The sequence below is a fragment of the Dromiciops gliroides genome, chromosome 3 (assembly GCF_019393635.1).
Source record: "Dromiciops gliroides isolate mDroGli1 chromosome 3, mDroGli1.pri, whole genome shotgun sequence".
Classification (NCBI taxonomy): Eukaryota; Metazoa; Chordata; class Mammalia; order Microbiotheria; family Microbiotheriidae; genus Dromiciops; species Dromiciops gliroides.
This window is the reverse complement of record NC_057863.1, coordinates 666,689,996-666,710,456: the sequence shown is the minus strand read 5'-3', so window position 1 is coordinate 666,710,456 and position 20,461 is coordinate 666,689,996. Positions and strand designations below refer to the sequence as shown.

Genomic DNA, 20,461 nt, shown 5'->3' with positions numbered 1-20,461 from the left:
CAGCAATATTATTTGATGAGGAACTGTAAATAATTTGGCTATTCTCTCTCTCTTTTTTTTTTTTGGTGAGGAAATTGGGGTTAAGTGACTTGCCTAGGGTCACACAGCTAGTAAGTGTTAAGTGTCTAAGGCCGGATTTGAACTCAGGTATTCCTGACTCCAGGGCCGGTGCCCTGCTCTATCCACTGTGCCACCTAGCTGCCCTGTTTTGTTTTGTTTTGTTTTGTTTTTGTGATCAAGAGAATGTTGTGCATGGAGACAGCAATATTATTTGATGAGGAACTGTAAATAACTTGGCTATTCTCAACAATGCAATGATCCAAGACAAACCCAAAGAACTATTGAGGAAACATACTATCTACCTCCAAAGAAAGAAGTGATTTTGATTGAACTGACTGAAGCAAGTTATTTTTAACTTCAACAGTAGCCCATCCCTTATCCAACATTGGAGAGTTCATACTGCATATGAGAAGACTTTCAAATGGAAATCACACTTCATTCAACACCAGAGTTTGCACTAGAGAAAAACCTTATCCACGTAAGGAATGTGGAAAGACCTTTGGCTGGAGATCAGCCTTTATTGCACACCAAAGCATTCTCGCTAGAGAGAAATCTTATCAAGGTAGAGAATGTGGGAAGTCTTTCAGTCAAATCTTAGTCCTTACTCAACATCAGACCTTCACTCTCACTGCCCTCATCCTGGTGAAGACCATTGGGAATGTAGAGAACATGGGGAAGGTGTGAGGGTTTATGGTGTTCATTCCCTCAAAACAACAAGAAAGGAAGGAAATCTTCACAATGAAAACCTGAAAGAAAACCACCTGCAGGGGGAGTTTGAACTAATGAAAAAAATAAATAATTTTGGGCTCTGTGTGCAGCAAAGAAAAGCTAATGTGTAAACGAGATGACAAATTGAAGATACTATAGGAGGGAAAATCAGACTTTCCCCCACTCCAAACCATGATGGCAATAAAATTAACTGTCTATAAGTACATCAGAATGACAATAAAATGGCTAAAGGAACTCCAAGATAGTTATTTTTTTTAGCAGTCTAAATTTTTTTAAAAATATAAACTTATTTGACTTGTTTAGATCAGGAGGTGGCCAATCTTGCCACAGTGAACACTGAAAAGATAATGTAAATGGACTGTGGTAGGATAGGACTCACTGAAAGGAAGGAGAGTATTTGGATTGTTGGAGCCCCGGGAGTCTGTTGTGGTTTTCTGTATTTGTGGACTTTCTTTCCCCTTGGCAGTATTTAGGGGTTGGGTGGAGTTTGTCCCCATTGCCTCTTCCTCAATGCATACATTCTTTGTTACCCGAAATAAAATCTCAACTGTATCTGTCATATTCACATGCACATAGAGAGACATATATGCATACATATAGATATATGTTTCTCTTGAGGACTTTCAGAGAATCTGGCACCCTTTTTCTCCCATCTGTGAAGACCTTGGCATCACTTTCATTCTGATAATACCCAGGGAAGATCCTGGGTTGGGGCAAAATGAGCCATATTTGGAGGTTCTCAGAGGATGCCCTGGTTGGGAGCACAAATCACAAGAGTGAGATCTGGGTGGCAGGCCCCAAGCTCTGATCCTTATGTAATCCAGACTTTGGAATTTTAGGTCATGCATTACATTTCTGCAGGCTTAACCAGGATGATCTAATTGGGGAAGGAGGGGAGAAGAGAAGAGAAGGACAGGAAATCTAGATGTTTGACTTAGCAAATAATGGGTTGGGGTGCCCCCACATGTCCCACACACGTGAAGCCCCCATCTGTGGAGGAAGTTTATGCTATATGGGCCAAAAGGAAAGAGGTTTTGCTTGATTTCATAGTGACTTGGAGTTCTTTCAACTTTTAGGTGGGTAGGGCCCAATAGGTGGAGTGATCTTTCTTTTAAAAAGAATCTTGCTGTTGAATTTTGAGCAATGTTACCTTTGGGGAGCGATTTTTAACTGGTTCCTTGTGCTTTTGCTTTCTGTTTACTTCATTTTGGAGGACTTGGGAGAGACAATGTAAGCACTAAGACAGGGTACAGGGTAGCTAGTATAAAGTAACAGTAGTAAAAAGGAAGATTGCAAAGAGGAACCTAGAAGTCACCTACAGCCTGCTCCATAATAATTTAGGGACCACAGTAATGACTTGCAAACTGTCTCCTCAATTAGGGGAGAATAGGAGCCACTGGTAACTGCCTCATAAATTAACTGAGACCACATCTTTTCTTTTTTTTTGGTGAGGCAATTGGGGTTAAGTGACTTGCCCAGGGCCACACAGCTAGTAAGTGTCAAGGGTCTGAGGGCGAATTGAACTCAGGTCCTCCTGAATCCAGGGCTGGTGCTCTATCCACTGCACCACCTAGCTGCCCCTGAGACCACATCTTAAGACAATGTGCTAAATTAAGGGAAGCCTGCTGGGCCTGACTTTAAGGATTCTGCTGCCTTCCTAGGGTCTGGAAGCCTTATAAGCATCAAACTCAAGCCTTAAGACCAGCAGAACCCCAGAAAATGTTATACCAATAAGCTAACCCTAAAGTGTTGCTGATAACTTTGAGATGGTGTGGCTATACTAACAAACCAAGACAAAGGTCACATGCATAAGAGTTAGTCCTTCCCCCAACCCTATCCCTGAAATCCCATAAAAATGAGATGTCTCACACTTCTTCTCCCCCACCCCCACCTGCCCTTCTCTACCTGCTGCTGGTCGATGCTGTTCAAGTGTCTCCAGCTGCAGTCCACAATGACCTAAGTGACTCTGTGCCCTTCTCCCTCCCCATTGTCTTGCCCACCTCTACCTCCATCATGCCATCCCCTGTTCCCATGCCATCTGTTTCTGTACTCCCTGCATGATTGCCTCTGTGCCTTATTAAAAGGTGAATGAAGCATTATTCCCTGCTCACTGCCATTGTGGTCTTTCCTAGTGAGTATCGAAGGAATTCAGAGTGCCTACCTCCTATGAATCCCAAATGCCCCCACTGTGGCTTCTCTTTCCTTTAGGTAGTAAACTGGGATTTTTTTTTGTTTTTGTTTTGTTTTGTTTTTAGTGAGGCAGTTGGGGTTAAGTGACTTGCCCAGGGTCACACAGCTAGTAAGTGTTAAGTGTCTGAGACTGGATTTGAACTCAGGTCCTCCTGTATCCAGGGGCAGTTCTCTATCCACTGTGCCACCTAGCTGCCCCTCATTTTTAAAAAATGAACAGCATTTTGATTACATTAAATTAAAAAAATTTTGTACAAACAGAAGCAATGCATCCAAAATTAGAAGGGAGGCAGAAAACTGGGAAACAATTTTTGAGGCCAGTACTTCTGATAAAGGCCTCATCTCTAAAATATATAGGGAACTAAATCAAATTTATAAGAACCCAAGTCATTCCCCAATTGAGAAATGGTCAAAGGATATGAACAGGCAGTTTTCTGATGAAGAAACCAAAGCTATCTATTCCCATATGAAAAAATGATCTAAATCTCTAATGATTAGAGAAATGCAAATAAAAACAACTCTGAGGTACCACCTGACACCTATCAGATTGGCTAAAATGACAAAAAAGGAAAATAATAAATGTTGGAGAAGCTGTGGGAAAATTGGAACACTAATGCATTGTTGGTGAAGCTGTGAACTGATCCAACCATTCTGGAGAGCAATTTGGAATTATGCCCAAAGGGCGATAAAGCTGTGCATACCCTTTGACCCAGCAATACCACTTTTGGGTCTTTTTCCCAAAGAGATCATGGAAAGGGGATAGGGACCCACATGTACAAAAATATTTATAGCTGCTCTTTACGTGGTGGCAAAGAATTGGAAGTTGAGGGGGTGCCCATCAATTGGGGAATGGCTGGACAAGTTGTGGTATATGAATACAATGGAATACTATTGTGCTATAAGAAACGATGAGCAGGAGGAGTTCAGAGAAACCTGGAGGGTCTTGCGTGGGCTGATGATGAGTGAGATGAGCAGAACCAGAAGAACATTGTACACAGTAACATCAACATTGAGTGCTGATCTACTGTGATGGACTATATTCTTCTCACCAATGCAACGGTACAGAAGAGTTCCAGGGAACTCGTGATGGAAGAAGATCTCCAAATCCAGGGGGAAAAAAAGAACTGTGGAGTATAGATGCTAAATGAACCATACTATTTCTTTTGTTTTTGATGCTGTTGGTTTTTTTTTCTATTTTGAGGTTTTCCATCATTGCTCTGACTTTTTTCTCTTATAACGTGACTAATGCAGAAATAGTATTTATGTTATTATGTGTGTGTGTGTGTGTGTATATATATATATATATATATATATATATATATATATATATATATATATATATAACCTATATCAGATTGCCTGCTGTCTAGGGGAGGGGGGAGGGAGGGGAGGGAGGGAGAAAAATCTGAAACTGTAAAGCTTGTATAAACAAAGGTTGAGAACTATCTTTACATGTAATGGAAAAAAATAAAATACTTTATTAATTAAAAAAAAGAACAACATTTCCTATACAATGAATTCTCCAAAATGACAATGCAAGAAAATCAGTTACCTAACAATAACATAAATGATGTAATGTATTATTAAAACATAACCAAAAAGGGTTTTTGCCAGCCAAATAACATCACTTCAGTTGGGGCATAAAAGGTGTTCAGGAAAGGCTTGCAGTTCTGGTGTGAGAGTTGCTGAATCCTTTTCAGGGTCGCTCATCCACCTTTGGTGTCCACCTGCCACCCAACCCATGGCTCCAGGAAGCTATAACATGCACAGTAGCCACACTCCAGTAAGCTGTTGTAGCGTGTGGACTAAGCCAGGCTGAGGGTTACTGAGAAGCCTCAAACCCACCAGTGATTTAGGGGGATGTCTACCTCAGGCATGTGGAGATCTCCCTAGGGGGAATGGACAGATGTGAACAATTTGTTCCAATAGTCACGAAGGCAGCAGAAGAAGACTCTGTGGAGCACTGAGACATAAAGGACACCAAGGTCATCCAGTGCATCCTGAGCCACTGTCATTTGTCTTGATTTTTGTCTGACCACTGAACTCTGATGACTTTGGAAGAAAGACTTTGCCCAGCTCTGCCTTGCTTAGCTCCAATTTATGTGTGTCAAAAGACATCACCCATACCTTGAAACCATTTTTACCCTCCTCAAAGTCCTGTGACAATGGGCAAGTGATGAAGCAGCAGGTGGAGAGACATCGGGAGTTGCAGTCACAAATCTGTACATGGGCAGCCCAAAGCATGTGGGTGTCTTCTCACTGGACTCAAGCAGCACTGGGATTTGGCAGCCCCCTGGGTGTCTGAGCAGCCTTTTTTTTTTTTTTTTGGTGGGGCAACTGGTGTTAAGTGACTTCCCCACAGTCACACAGCTAGTAAGCGTGAAGTGTCTGAAGCTGGATTTGAACTCAGGTCCTCCTGAATCCAGGGCCGGTGCTTTATCCACTGCACCACCTAGCTGCCCCCTGAGCAGCCTTTTTGAAGGACCACACTGCTCACCTCCTGGCATGAGGAAGGGGCTAGAAAAGGCATCCTAAAATCATGTGCTTTACCTAACCTAACCCTGGAGGGCTTACCAGAGCAGGGAAGAATCCTACCCCGCAGTCAAAACATGCACATGTACAAAACATTTTGCAAAGAGGATTCCACTCACCATTGGTACACGGAATGTGCACATTGTGGACAACATGAAATCCAGCAGACCTTAAAGATGAAAAACTCTTATCGTGAAAGAACTGAGCAGCCATCACATCCAAATAGCAGCCCTGAGTGAAATAAAGCTGGCAAATGAAGTCTGCGCTGGAGCTACTGAAGTCAGAGTTAGATGCACATTTTTCTAGAATGGCTACAGTGATGGGGAGCACCATGAAGCTGGCATAGGTTTCTCAATCAAGACTGATGTAGTCAGCAAGCTTGTGTGCCTCCCAAAAGGAGTGAATGACAGTCCTATGGCAGTGTGACTGCCACTTGTAGGAAAGCATCACACCACTATCATCCATGTGCATGTTCCCACCATGATAAACCCTGATAAGGTCAAAGAAACATTTTATGAAGACCTGGAAACCCCCATCACCAATGTGCTGAAAAAGGACAAACATAATTCCGGGTGACTTTAACGCAAGGTAGGCACAGACTACCAGACATCACAGGGAGTCCTTGGGAAGTTGGAAGTTGGAAATAGCAATAGCAATGGTCAGTTACTACTAGGGTCTTGTGTATCTCATGACCTTCTCATCACCAACACTGTCTTCCATTTACCAAAATGCATCATGGATGCACCCTCGCAGCAAACTTGGCATTCGGTAGACTATGCCATTGTAAGAAGAGCCAGACAGGATGTGAGAGTGAAGAAGGCGATGTGTGGTAATGAGTCCTGGATTGATCATAGATTTATCCTCTTCAAGCTAAATATTGACATTCAACAAAAGCAGCTGCCCCAAGACAAAACTACTATCAGAAGACACATTGTCAACAGATTAGAGAACTTCTCTGTGAGTGGGCTATTTTTTGTTACTTTGGATGAAAAGTTGAGCCATCATATTATTGGCAACAGCAGAAAAGGAGTGGGAAGCTTTCAGAAATTTGGTGTACAGCACCGCGTTTATTCAGCTTCCTTAGAACACTAGCCTACTACTACTAGAACACTAGTGAACATACCCTTTGGCCCAGCAGTACCACTACTAGGTCTGTATCACAAAGAGATCACAATAAAGGGAAAAGGACTCATGTGAACAAAAATATTTTAGCTGCTCTTTTTGAAGTAGCAAAGAACTGGAAACTCAAGGGATGCCTATCAATTGGGGAGTGGCTAAACAAGTTGTGGTATATGAATGTAATGGAATACTATTGTGCCGTAAGAAATGATGAGCAGGGGCAGCTAGGTGACACAGCAGATAGAGCACTGGCCCTGGATTCAGGAGGACCTGAGTTCAAATCCGGCCTCAGACACTTAACAGTTACTAGCTGTGTGACCCTAAGCAAGTCACTTAACCCCAATCACCTCACCAAAAACAAAAACAAACAAACAAAAAAGAAATGATGAGCAGATGGATTTCAGAAAAACCTGGAAAGTCTTACATGAATTGATGCTGAGTAAAATGATCAGAACCAAGAGAACATTGTACACCAGTAACAACAACACTGTGTGATGATCAACTGCAATAGACTAAACTCTTCTCAGCAATATAATGATCCAAGACGATGTCAAAAGACTGATGGTGGAAAATGTTCTCCACATCCAAAAAAAGAATTGTGTAATCTGAATGAAGATTGAAGCATATTATTTTCACTTTTGTTGTTCTTTTTTGTTACTGTTCTGGTATATTTTTTCTGGCATTTTTTTCTTTCTGTTCTGATCCTTCTCTTACAGCATGACCAATGTGGAAATATATTCAACATGATTATAATGTATAACCTATATCAGATTGCTTGCTGGCCTCAGGAGGGAGGAGGAAAAATATCTTTACATATAATTGGGAAAAATTTTAAATAAAATAAAGTCAAAAGAACACTGGAAATGCAGAAGCTGCTAAACAAAAAACAAGAATCCTACAGGGTTTATGAGCAGGATAGTTCATCTGTCTCTAAAGAGGCAGTGTTTACTTCTATCAAAACTAAACTGCAAGTAAAGCTTAGAAAGATACAGATTCTTGGCTAAGTAAGAAGACAGATGAAATTCAGTTTTACACTGATAGTAACCATCCAAAGCACTTTTATCATGCCCTGAATGTTACTAATGGGCCAAAAATCTATGGTGAATCTCAGCTACTCAGTAGTAATGGAGCCAAACTGATCTGTGATAAGGACGTGATCCTGGAGAGATAGGCTGAACACTTCCATAGTGTTCTCATCATCTTATCATCAATCAATGCTAAAGCCATTGACAGTTTACTACAGGTTGAAGTCAATCCCTCTCTAGCCAAATTTCCAACTGAAAAGAGGGTTTGAATGGCAAAACATAGTGATGTCATTGTGGTCCTCTTTGAACATGGACAACAACAATATTAATTCATTTGAATGTATTTCTGAATCTTATTATTTGTAAAATCACTTTATCCAAAGATCAATTTGGCATTCTATAACAATTGCACTTAAAAACCAGTATGGAGGTATTATAATTATTTTTTTAAAGAGCTAACTTTGATGTAGCACTTACTATGTGCCAGACACTGTGATTATTTCATTTTATCCTCATAACAACCCTGGAAGGTAGATGCTATTATCTCCATTTTACAGATGAAGAGATGGAGGTAGATGATGGTTAAGTGACTTGTCCAGGGTCACACAGCTATAAAGGGTCTGGGGTGAGATTGGAACCCACATCTATTTGATTACACATACAGCATTCCATCCATTAAGCCATCTGGCTATCTTCTAGAGTCAAAGTGAACTAGGTCAGTCCATTATCCACATGAGAATCAAATAGTTGAACACAGATATCCTAGTCCTACTGAAACTGCTCTTATCCAGACCACCTACATCCAGGGCCTTCAGCCCATCCTCCTAGGTCATGGATTCAAGGCCCTTCCCCAGTCTGGTTACCCTCCCCTGGCCATTTTGTATCTTTTCTATGTAATTAAGTCTTGGCATCCCAGATTGGACAGATTATGACAATGAATTGTTATATTATGGGCCTAATAAGGACAGAGGACACACTGGACCATCCCCTTCCTAGCCTTGGTAGTTCTACCTTTCTTCATGTGGCCTAAGATTCCATTTGCTTTTTTGGCAATTGCTTAACTCTACTCACTCAACTCCTTTCCACCAAGATCTTTTTGAGAATGAGGCCTCTCGGGGACAGCTAAGTGGCACAGTGAATAAAGCAGCAGCCCTGAATTCAGGAGGACCTGAGTTCAAATCCAACCTCAGAGACTTGACACTTACTAGCTGTGTGACCCTGGACAAGTCACTTAACCCCAATTGCCCTGCAAAAAAAAGAGAGAAAGAGAATGAGGTCTCTCTCTATCTCCATCATTCTATACATGGGAAGTTGTCTTGTTTTTCAAGAACAAGACTATTTACCTCCACCAAATTTCATCTCTTAGATTTAAGCCTGCTCTTAATGATCAAAAACATGATAAATACAGAGAAGCAGGGAAAATTTACATAAACTACAACTGAGGCAAGTAAGAAAAAATATAGGAAACAAAACAGCATATGCAACGCCTACATCAATGTAAAAGGGGGGATCAGCCATAAAACAATGAAAACCAAACATTTTACATTGCACAATAAAACTTCATGGCATATATCAATCACAAGAATCAACTTGTTTCAGTCATTCCACAAAGGATGGGCATCTATTTTGTTTCCAGTTCTTTGCTACCAACAAAATGGCTTCTATAAATAATTTGTTGTATGATCAGTAACCTCCTTGGTGTATATGTTTAACAGCAGACTCTGAGTCAAAGAATATAGACATTTTAGTCACTTTGTATAATTTCAAACTGCCTTCCAGAATGGTGGTAACAATCAAAAATTCCACCTACAATGTATTAATGTGTCTATCTTTCCACAAGTTCTCCAACCTTCGACTCTTCCAGTTTTTTGTCATACATATCTCTGTGCTAGGTTTGTTATCTGTTTCTCAAATTCCTCATCTATTTCCTCTTTCTGTCCAGGTGGTCTGCAGCATACATACTCCATTGAAAATATCATTCTGGGGGCAGCTAGGTGGCACAGTGGATAAAGCACCGGACCAGGATTCAGAAGGACCTGAGTTCAAATCCAGTCTCAGACACTTGACACTTACTAGCTGTGTGACCCTGGGCAAGTCACTTAACCCCCATTGCCCCGCAAAAAAACCCAAAAAAACAAAAAAGAAAAAGAAAATATCATTTTGTTCCTCACTCCTTTGATCTTCACTCGAATACTCTTCACCATGCTTCCCTCACCCACCCTTGTTTACTGGATTTCCTCACATGAATATACCTCCTTAATATACAGAACTACCCTTCCTTCTCCCTTTACCTATCCTGTGTTCTTTTTGAACAAGCAATATTTATCCAGAGCCAGAGTCTTCTCATTGGTTTTATTTTATCCAATCTCAGACACACCTATGAAGTAAAATTTGCTTTCTTCCATTAGGACCTTGGTTCTCCTTACATGGTTCTCCTTTTGGCATTTGTGTATAGGCATTTGAGGATTTTACTAGTGGTTCCTTTCTTGAATTCTGTTTCCTCTGGATTTCTGAGTGTCCCAGATGCATTTATTCTTATTTGTGGCTAACCTCTATAATAACCAACTTGGGGGATATGCATTTCAGTCTTCTCCTTCCTTCCTCCTCCTTTTTAAAGTCTTTTTTTGTTCGAAATCATATGAGATGAGTCAAGGACTCCTTCGCCATCTCCTTCGTTCTCAGAATATTCTCTAGATTATCAATATCTTTTATAAAGAGTGGTGTCCAGAAATTGATGTGGGCTCACAGGACTGTAGATCTAGACCTGGAAGAGACACCAGAAGCCATCTCTAGTCCAACCTCTTCACTTTGCATATGAGGAAATTGGAATGTAGGGAGATTGTGTGAATCATGCAGGATAAAAGAAATAGAAAGCACGACACTCCAGACATGGTCTGACCAGCAAGTCTAAAGAAGTACCATCACCTCTTGTTTCTGGAAGCTATGTCCCTCGGTACAATCCAAGATCATATTAGCCTTTTATGGCTACTAATCACATCCCATTGTCAATTTATATTGAATTTGCAGCCTACTTAAACCCAGAGATCTTTTTCACCATTCCTGCTCCATCCTATAGTTGTAATGTATAGTCTTTAAAAAGTTGACTCTTTAAGTTCAAGTGTAAGGCTTTACACTTATCCCTGTGGAATTTCATGGAGTCCATTTAGAGTCTGGACTTTCTCTTCCAATCCACATGATCACTAGCAGGCCAGGGCTCCAGAGTGCAGCTGGCTAGATCTTCCCTCCTCAAGGTTCTAGGAGTACCCCACAAAGGATAGCAGAGTTCTTTAATGCTATTGCCCTGAGCCGCCATTCTGGTATGGTTTTCCCCAAATGTCATCACCAGTGATTGATGCCAAAATAGCATCAAAGCAATATAAATTAGCTTTTATAGAGAGATATATTTCACCCTGAATCTGTTGCCCTGCCTAGTTTCAACTCCACAGGACAAGATGCCCCTTCCAGGATAAGCTTTTCCTTTCTAAACTCACCACCATGCTGCTAACTCAAGCCTCCATGGACAGCTCCCTCTCCTCTGTTTGGAGGTCTGGATGGCAGAGTAATAGACTCCTCCCAATGTCTTCCTTTCTGGAGGGCAGAAAATTGATTCTCTATTTACTCCACCTTGCATCTACTTCCCTCCCTGGGTTCAACTGTCTGGAACAAAATAAACCCATGCATGAAAACCCATGTTTTCCCATCCCTGCTTCCCCCCCCCTGCACCCCTTCCACTGTCTTGCTTTTCCTTTTGTTGTCTCCTCACTTTGGATTATAAATTTATTGAGGGCAGGGGCTGTTTTTCTGTTTATTAATTGTATCCTCAGCATTTAGTACACCACCTGCCATGTTGTAGACACTTAATAAATGTGTATTTGAATGTGTATTTACTAAAAAGTTGCAACAAAAACCAAAGCACTAAAACATCTCCTGAACTGGGGCTCACTCTACCCTTGACCACCTTGGATCCCTGGATCCAAGGAGTTGGAGTCCCTGGAGAGTGGTCTCAAATTTAAAGTGATATCTACAAGCATTCATTCCACCACTGAATTCACTTTGGGGTACAGCATAGCTGATGGGAGTAGTTACTCCCTTTAGGGGGGAGATATGATATTTCTTCTTCTGGGTGGAACTCCTGCCAAACTGGGTTATACAGGTCACTGCTCAGGGCTGGATCTTTCTAAGGCTCTGCCATTTGATTTCTGGTTGTGTCTTGGGATAGACCAGAGCCTAGGAATGTGACCTCTGGTTTCATGGAGCTTGGAAACTACCTTGAATTAATGTAAACAGCAAAAGTGACTCCAACTATGACAAGGAAATACTCGCACATGACCCTGGGCCATTCCTGGCACTCTGACTTCTTTTTTGTTTATTCTATTTTTAAATATAATATTGGCCTGGTCAGCTAGGTGGTGCAGTGGATAGAGCACCAGCCCTGGATTCAGGAGGACCTGAGTTCAAATCTGGCCTCAGACACTTAACACTTACTAGCTGTGTGACCCTGGGCAAGTCACTTAACCTCACCAAAAAAAAGTAATTAAATAAAAATATAATAGTGGCCTGACCTGGGGTTGGTGTGAGCATCCATGATGGTACTTTGTTCTGCTGCCACCCAGGATGACTAACCTTGTGAGTATTGTCCTGTAATTAACCCTAATAAACCTATCAATAACTGAGCTGGTACGAGCCCCTCTTTCTTTGGTATCTTGGTATTCTCTCAGAAGGTAGGCCACCCTACAGTTGGTCTAATTAGGACAGAACACATCTCCCCCTTATGTAGTTGGTTGGTTGTCCTTGATGTTTTACAAGGACCAAAATGACATCACAATATCTGATTGAATGTGTCCAACTGTGGCTGACCAGACCAACATGAGCTTGGAAGGCTCTATCACAGGCCAGGTATAAATGGTGCATATGAACAGTTGAAGCAGCTATGTCTCTAAATTTGCACATCTCATGTCTAACACAAGGTAGGAGCACCACCTGCTTGTCTACTGTATTTCATGTTGCCCATAAGTGCATGCACATTTCATGTACCAATGGTGAGTGGAATCTTCTTTGAAAAAGGTTTTGTACATTTGTGTGCATGTTTTGACTGTGGGGTAGGATCCCTTCCTGCCCTGGTAAGCCCTCCAGGGTTAGTTTTTTTCCTAATCCTTTCCTCATTCCAGGAGGTGAGCAGTGTGGTCCTTCAGAAAGGCTGCTCAAACACCCAGGGAACTGCCAAATCCCAGTGCTGCCTGAATCCAGTGAGAAGACACCCACATGCTTTGGGATGCCCATGTGCAGATTTGTAACTGCAACTCCCAATGTCTTTGCACCTGCTGCTTCATCACTTGCCCATTGTCACAAGACTTTGAGGAGGGTAAAAATGGTTTCATGGTATGGGTGATGTCTTTTGACATCTTAACCCACATAAATTGGGTTAAGTGAGGAAGAGTTGGGCAAAATCATTGGCCTCTCTCTTTCTTCCAGAGTCATCTGAGTCCAGTGGCAAGACAAAAGTGAAGACAGATGACAGTAGCAAGGATGGAATGAATGACCTTGGTGTCTTTGATGTCTAACCAAGCTCTAAGTGCTCCACGGAGTCTGCTTCTGCTGCCTTCATGACTGTTAGAACAAATTGCTCTCATCTACCCATTCCATCTGGGTAAGTCTTCTCATGCTTGAGTTAGACATGCCCTAACTCACTGTTGAATTTGAGGTCTCTCAGTTACCCTCAATCTGGTTTTGTCTATCTGCTGAAATAGTTTACTGGAGTGTGGCTGACATGTATGTTCCAGCTTCTTGGAGCCACAGGTGAGAGTTGGGTGAATCAGGTGGCACCAAAGGTGCATGAGCAGCCCTGAAAAGGGTCTCATCAGCTCTCACACCAGAGGTGCTAGTCTTCCCTGTACATCCCAAGAAAACTGTCACAAAATGCCTATGCACGCTTGAAATCCTAGAGCAAGGCCCCTCCATTCCAGATCATGCCACATTTCCAGAAGCCACTTCCCCAAGGCTCATGTGCTTTGGCAGTACATGCAGCGCCCTCTGTGCATGCCCTAGGACTGCTCATTACACTCATGGTTTTAGAGTCAGTCCAAAGCTCTAGTCTTTGAAAAGCATTTTGAGCTTGACTCTGTTGGACACCATGTTCAACATGTCCCTTCTACCTTTGTGTTCTCTTTAAGTTTGTTGAGAATGTCATCTACCTCTTTGTCCAAGTCTGTGATAAAAAAAAAATGAAAACAGCAGAACCCAGCACAGATCCCTTGGGACACTCCATTGGAGAGTTCTTACCAACTTCATGTCAATGATCATATTAATGGATTCAAGTTGAGCTTTCCAACTGGGTGTTATTGTGTCATCACTGGGTTCAAACTTCTCCATCACTCCATATCAATATGAAAGCAGTATAAGATATTTTATCAAAATGTTTGCTAATGCAGAGGTAAACTATGGCCCCAGCATTCCCCTAACCAAGTAATTTAGGAACCCTGTCAAAATCAAGGATATAGAGTTGGCATGACAAGATTTATTTCCGATAGCAAGGGAAGGAATTGGTGATTCTGGGCCCCCTTCCTTCTTAATTGTTTTCATATTTTTGAATTTTTGAACTCAGCTTTTGGACTGTTGTTCTTCCAAATGAACTTATTTAGTGAAGATTAATGAATAATCACAGTGGGCAAAGAAGATAATCACAATGCATGAAGAAGCTGTGTAAATGAAGTCTTAAGGAGTTTTCCTACAATCTTATAATGATGTCTGAATAAATTCCTTACTCGGATTGAGATAATTCTAGGTCTCTGGCTACTGGAAGAAGGCAACTGTTTAGGAAACCTCTTGTGACTGGCTGTGAATCAGATCTTTTTCTTCTTTGCAAAAACTCTTGGAAAGAGGAGTGATCACTTCCCCTAGTTTTCATCATTTCCATTCCAGCAACCAGTTCCTCCTTTGTCATAATGATCAGGGGTGTAATTCAATACTTCCTTGTTGGTCCTTTTACCTTTTTGGGGGGGTGGGGTAATGAGGGTTAAGTGACTTGCCCAGGGTCACACAGCTAGTTAAGTGTCAAGTGTCTGAGGCCGGATTTGAACTCAGGTCCTCCTGAATCCAGGGCTGGAGGCTTATCCATTGTACCACCTAGTTGCCCCCACCTTTACCTTTTGAACAATGAAATTATCATTAAGGCTAGTGAGAAAGTTATTAGGTGCTGCTTTTTTACCAGAGTTCCAGCAGATACTTGAATAAGTTAAACTCAATTTGATAAACATTTATTAAGCACCAAGTACTTGCCAAGTACTGTGCTACAGGCTGGAAATACAAAAAGAGGGAAAAAACATAGTCTTCACTCTCAAGGAGCTTAGAATCTACTGGGGAAGATGACATGAAAAACACTATAGACAAAGCAAGCTATCGATAGGATAAATAGGAACAAACTAAAAGAGGGAAGGTCCTGGAAATGAGAGGAGGTTTCCTGTAGGAGATGGGATTTTATTTGGAATTTAAAGGAAGCCAGTGAGGTCAGTAGTTTGAGCAAAAGAGGGAGAGCATTCTAGACATGGTGGGAAGCCAGAGAAAATACCAGAAGCCAAGAGATGGAGGGTCTTGCTCTTGGAACACTCAGGAGGCTGGTGTCACTGGATGGAAGAGCACATGGTGAGGAGGAAGGTATAAGAAGACTGGATAGGTGGGAGGAAGCTGGGTTAGGAAGAGCAGAGCATCATATCCTTGCTCCTGGAGGCTACAGGGGTTCCTGGAGTTTATTGGGTAGGGGGAGGCCCTCCAGAGAAGGGATCCGAGTGTGCTTTAGGGAATCACTCGGTGAATGGATGGAGGATGGGCTGGTTGGGGGAGGGCTGAGGCAGGCAGAGCCGCAGCAGCCACTGCAATGGTCCAGAGATGGTGAGGGCGGCGCCAGACTGGAGGAGATGTTAGGGGAGGGGAGGGGCCGCGTTCAGGAGAACTTTGGGAAGGTGACAGGAGCCCCAACATTCCTGGGTCCTTCTTCCCTGCGAGGTCTATGTCCTCCCTCCCAAACTCTCCATCCACTACCTCCTCCGACCTGGCGGTCTCTAGTAAAACTCCAAGCACAATCTTTCTGGACTCTTCCTGTCTTGACCTTCACCTTTCATTCTTGTATCTCTGCCCAGTGGGTAGGGTGGTGGCTGGCTGACACACAGTGGGAGGTTCAGAAATGCGGCTGGTATCAACCCCTCAAAAGTGGGGGGCTCCACCGGAGGAAATTCTCTTCCAGGCCGGATTTTCACCAGGAGGAAAGAACTGGGCGCTGGGATGGAAATGTCGGAAATCCTGGGGGGGGGGGGAGGGGGGAACAAGGATGCACCCCAGGCTGGGGTCGAGAGGGGAGGGGGTTCTCAGCGAGGAGCGGGATGGGGGAGATGTTCGGGAAATTCATCCAAGGAAACCAGAGCTCAGCAATAATAAGCTGGACGTTTTGTTTCCCATTCGAGTTCGGACAACCGGGGACGGGCGGTGAGGGGGGGGGGGCGGTGAAGGGAGGAATTTGGCGCATGCGCGTTCAGACTCGATTTCTTCCTTTGTGTGGATGTAGGAGGGTGATCTTTCTAATCACAGGAGGGGAGCGGGGTGTTGAGGGCAAAGTTTGCCTTCCAAGTGCGCACGCGCCTATCGCAATCTTTTCCACATCCCCAACTCGCAGCCGGAAGTGATGTAAGATATATACTCGACTCCAAAGCCGACTCGCCTCAGAGGCCAGCGCGAGGCGCATGCGCTGGGGAACAGTTTCTCGCGCGGCCTGCCGACTTCTGGAACACGTCCGAGTCCCAGAAGCCTCCGCGGCCAGACCTTCATCCGTGGGGGCCGTGAACCCAGCAGGCTTCGAGGGCCTGCGGGAGTGACCCAGGTACGTCCTTGTCCATCCCTACCGGCGTGCGTATGCGAGCGTGTGCGTGCGTACGTGCGTATCAGTGAGCGTGCGCGTGCGCGATGGGGGGGGGGCATGCACTTCCCTGAGTCATCACTGTGCGCCTTGAAAGGAGGGAGGAGGGATGGCGCTCCCGACCGGGGTCACAGACAGGGCAAAGGCAGGGGGGTGGGGACATTCCCCGATCAGGCTCACACTGGAGCCCCAAGTTGAGGTTTCTTTCAGATCCGCGGCCGGACACTACCCGTCTCATGTCCGGGCCCACGGACCCGGACTCTCGTCTGGACAGGACATGGCCGCTGCGTGTCTCAAGAGGCTCGGAGAAAACGTGGGTCACGGCATTAGCCACGAGTGGGTTTTATTACTGCCCCAGATCCCGTCCCATGTGCCCCTCCCACCCCATCTTCCATCCTAGTACCCCCGACCCCCAAGTCAGGCCAGCCTTCTGGCCTTGAACTGTCCAGGGTGCCCGCCCTGCTTGCTTCACACAGATACATCTGAGGCCATGCCTTTGGTCTCTGGGCTTCGGCAGCAGCCAGTTACTTATGTGTAAAATGCCTGTTGTCTGTCCCTGAAGAAAGCACCAGCAGGTCCTGGAGGGGGAGAGTCAGCCGGGTTTCCTTCTTGGGCAGGGCTCCAGCACCGCGGACAGCGGCTGGTCCTGCAGGGGGAGAGTCAGCCGGGTTTCCTCCTTGGGCAGGGCTCCAGCACCGCGGACAGCGGCTGGTCCTGCAGGGGGAGAGTCAGCCGGGTTTCCTCCTTGGGCAGGGCTCCAGCACCGCGGACAGCGCCTGGCCCAGCTGGTCCTGCAGGGGAGAGTCAGCAGGGTTCCTTCTTGGGCAGGGCTCCAGCACCGCGGACAGCGCCTGTCCCAGATGCTCTGGAAGGGTTGGCAGTATTCAATGGAATGAATAGAGGTGAATGAGGCTGCATATGGAGTCCCGTGTGCAGAGATGATGGTTGTGCCTCTGGAGATGGATGCAGAGTTGAGAGAGAAGTCGACCCAGGCTCCAGCCTGGAGCAGGGGTGGAGGGGTGGTACTAGGGGATGTGTTCTCCTCTGGTGATTTCCTCAGCTCACACGGGCTCCACAGTGCAGACGTCTGCCAGATCTCTGTAGCCCTTGTCTCTCTCCTCACTCCAGCCTGGCACCTCATACCCACCTTGTGCAACACAGGATGCCTCTGCTCAAGACCTGCAGGGCTTCCCCACAGCATCCAGGAGAGATGCAAAGAAAGCCATCTGCTTGGCATTTTCCCAGCAGACCCCAGATGGCCCTTCCTACCCCTACCACCTTCTTGGGCATTTTCTCTGTGTCTGTGTTGTATCTCCTTGTAACTGCAGGTCCTGTTTCCTTCCATGCAATGTAAGGCCCTTGAGCACAGGGATTTCTCTCGGTTTTGTTTCTGTGGCCCCCAAACCTCACACAGTATGAACTTAATCAGTGCTTGCTAATTGGTTCACCCATTGGAGCAAACTTCTTGGTAGCAAAAAAGCCAGAGTGTCATCCCTATGAAACCAAGACTTGATTTGATTTGATTTTTGGTTAGGCAATTGGGGTTAAGTGACTTGCCCAGGGTCACACAGCTAGTAAGTGTCAAGTGTCTAAGGCTAGATTTGAACTCAGGCCTTCCTGACTCCAGGGCCAGTGCTCTACCCACTGCACCACCTGGCCACCCCCTTTGAAACCAAAAGATGACACAGTATCTAGGAGTAGGGAGGCTTTGCCATTGCTAGAATCTGTGGAGAAGCAGCAGGATGGTGCAGTGGGTGCAGCCTTGGAGCTGGAGTCAGGAAGACCTGAATTCAAATCTGGCCTCAGACACTTACTAGCTGTGTGACACTGGGCAAGTCACTTCTCCTGAGTTTGCCTCAGTGTCCTCAACTGTAATATGGGGGTGATAATAGCACCTTCCTCCCAGGGTTGTCAAGATCAAATGAGCTCATATGTGTAAAGCACCAGGCATAGTCCCTGGCACATGAAAGGTGCTTAAGAAATGCTCCTTCCCTTCCCCTTCTTGCCCAGAGAAGTGAGAAGAGACCACTGGATTCATTAGTCTGCATAGAGCCTGAGTTTAGAGAGATGAGGGTTGTGGTCAGAAACCAGGTTTGCCAAGGATCTCAAAGCAAGTTGGAGGAAATGTAGGCAAGAAGGGCAGATTGCCCCTTCCAGAAGTTTGACTGTCAAAAGGAAGAGAGATGCAGGGTAACCTCGTGAGGGGTTGGGAGGAACACTTAATAATTGTCTAAGGATGAAGGACACCAAGGCATGTTTGCAGTAACAGGAAAGGAGCCAATGGATAAAGCAAGACTGAAGATCTCCTGAGTCTGTTTGCAGGGTTGGGGAGAATTTCACTCCTTCTGCCTCTGGGGCTGATGGAACCTCACTGACAGCCAGGTCTTCCCTCTGGGGAGAGGGCTTTCATCTCCCTTGCCAGCAGTCACTCTCCCCATGCTTGTAGAGTAGCCAGAGGACAACTCTTCACTTCTTCCTCTTTTGAAAAAATTGAGTAAATCAAAGCAAACTCACAAGAGGGTATGAAGTCAAGACAACTCTCTCCCTCCTCAAGGAGGCCTGAGGACACACCCCATTCTCTGCCCTCCTGGGGCCACCCTGGTTTCCAAGGTTCTGCTGCTCCCATCACGAGCTGCTCCCTCCTTCCCTCTTCTTCATGGCCTTTTATCTCTCATCCCTCAAAGGGGGGTCCTCCAAGACTCAGCCTGGAACTTTCTGTACCAGGTGTTCTTAACCTGGAGCCCATGGACTTTTAAAAATCATGTATGTTGATAAGTGTCCTTCATTATAATTGGTTTGCATTATAATTCTATTTCATACCCTAAAACTCTGCTTCTGAGAAGGTTTTCATAGGCTTCTCCAGACTGACTGCCCAGGGGGCCTAAGACACAAAAATGTGAAGAATTCCTGCTCTTTCTCCCTTCCATGTCTGAATCATCACTTCTCTCCAGATGATTCCCTAATCTGTATCTTCACCTCAACCTCTTTCCATAGTTCTTCGACCTTAGGAGATTTCAGGACCATCTCTTCTGTGTGCGTGTGTGTGTGTGTGTGTGTGTGTGTGTGTGTGTGTGTGTGTGTGTGTGTGCGCGCACGCGCGCGTGCATCCACTCACATGTATACCTGCTCCCTGGGTGATAGAGCACTTCTAGCTCTCAGGAGGTGTCTTGCCTAATTGGTTCAGAGACTAAACAGCCATCCCCCAACTTCCTTCAGAGCGGTTACTCTCTCTTCCCACAGGCCCGATGTCTGTTGGTTGCATCCAAGAGGGGAGCCCAGAGGAGGATGGAGCATCCACTGGGGTCCTCTTGGCCCTAGCAGAGGTGAGTTGAGGTTTCCTCTCTCCCTAGGACACCCTCATTCCCATGGCCAGGCTGCCGTCCTGAGGTTCTTGCACTTGGCCATAATGAGGAGAACCAGCTGGTGACTAGCCGGACCTGACCCGTGCCTGTGAGTGTGCCTCTGAGGTCCCTTCCCTGGCTCTCATAGTGAGGGAAGGTACTTGGAGGTCACGAGGTCCAACCCTCAGTTGACTGCTGTGACAAATAAAACTAAATGGGGCTGCCCTCTTCCTGTCCCGAGTGTAGGGAAAATTAGCTGTGATAGAATATATTTGTTACTTATGAAGTAGAAGCATTAGCACCAGTTTGGGGGCATTAAGCATGGATTAAAGCATACCAAGTATTAGTCAAAAGAGATCACTTGGCTCAGAAAGTTCAGTAAAGGCCTGTCTAGCCTAGAGCTCCAGCCTGGCCAGGTTCTTCCTCAAGTCCTCCTCCTCCAGCCTGTTTGCCAGTGGCAGCTTCTTCTGGTTCTGGAGGAGAGGCCATCCTTCCACACTGCTTCAAGCAGCCACATCCATTGGGTCCCTGGACTTGAGGGCAGTTGTGCTGAGGCCAGGCCA

At 44.9% G+C, this 20,461-nt stretch overlaps 1 protein-coding gene across 8 annotated transcripts in view; it reads left to right on the top strand.

Moving 5' to 3' along the window:
- LOC122751899 (zinc finger protein OZF-like) overlaps positions 1-20,461 on the top strand; it is a 41,117-nt gene that overhangs the window by 4,079 nt on the left and 16,577 nt on the right. Inside the window, exons 1-2 of one of the 8 annotated variants that reach the window (XM_043999131.1) lie at positions 16,364-16,521; positions 19,798-19,880. The exons of 2 other annotated variants lie outside the window; for them this stretch is intronic. In XM_043999131.1, coding sequence (XP_043855066.1) covers positions 19,803-19,880 — 78 coding nt within the window. In that variant the 5' untranslated portion in view covers positions 16,364-16,521; positions 19,798-19,802. Of the gene's footprint in view, positions 1-16,005; positions 16,028-16,363; positions 16,522-16,687; positions 16,894-19,797; positions 19,881-20,461 lie in introns of those variants that run through there. 5 more of the 8 variants (XM_043999129.1, XM_043999130.1, XM_043999134.1 and 2 more) reach the window with 5 other exon arrangements.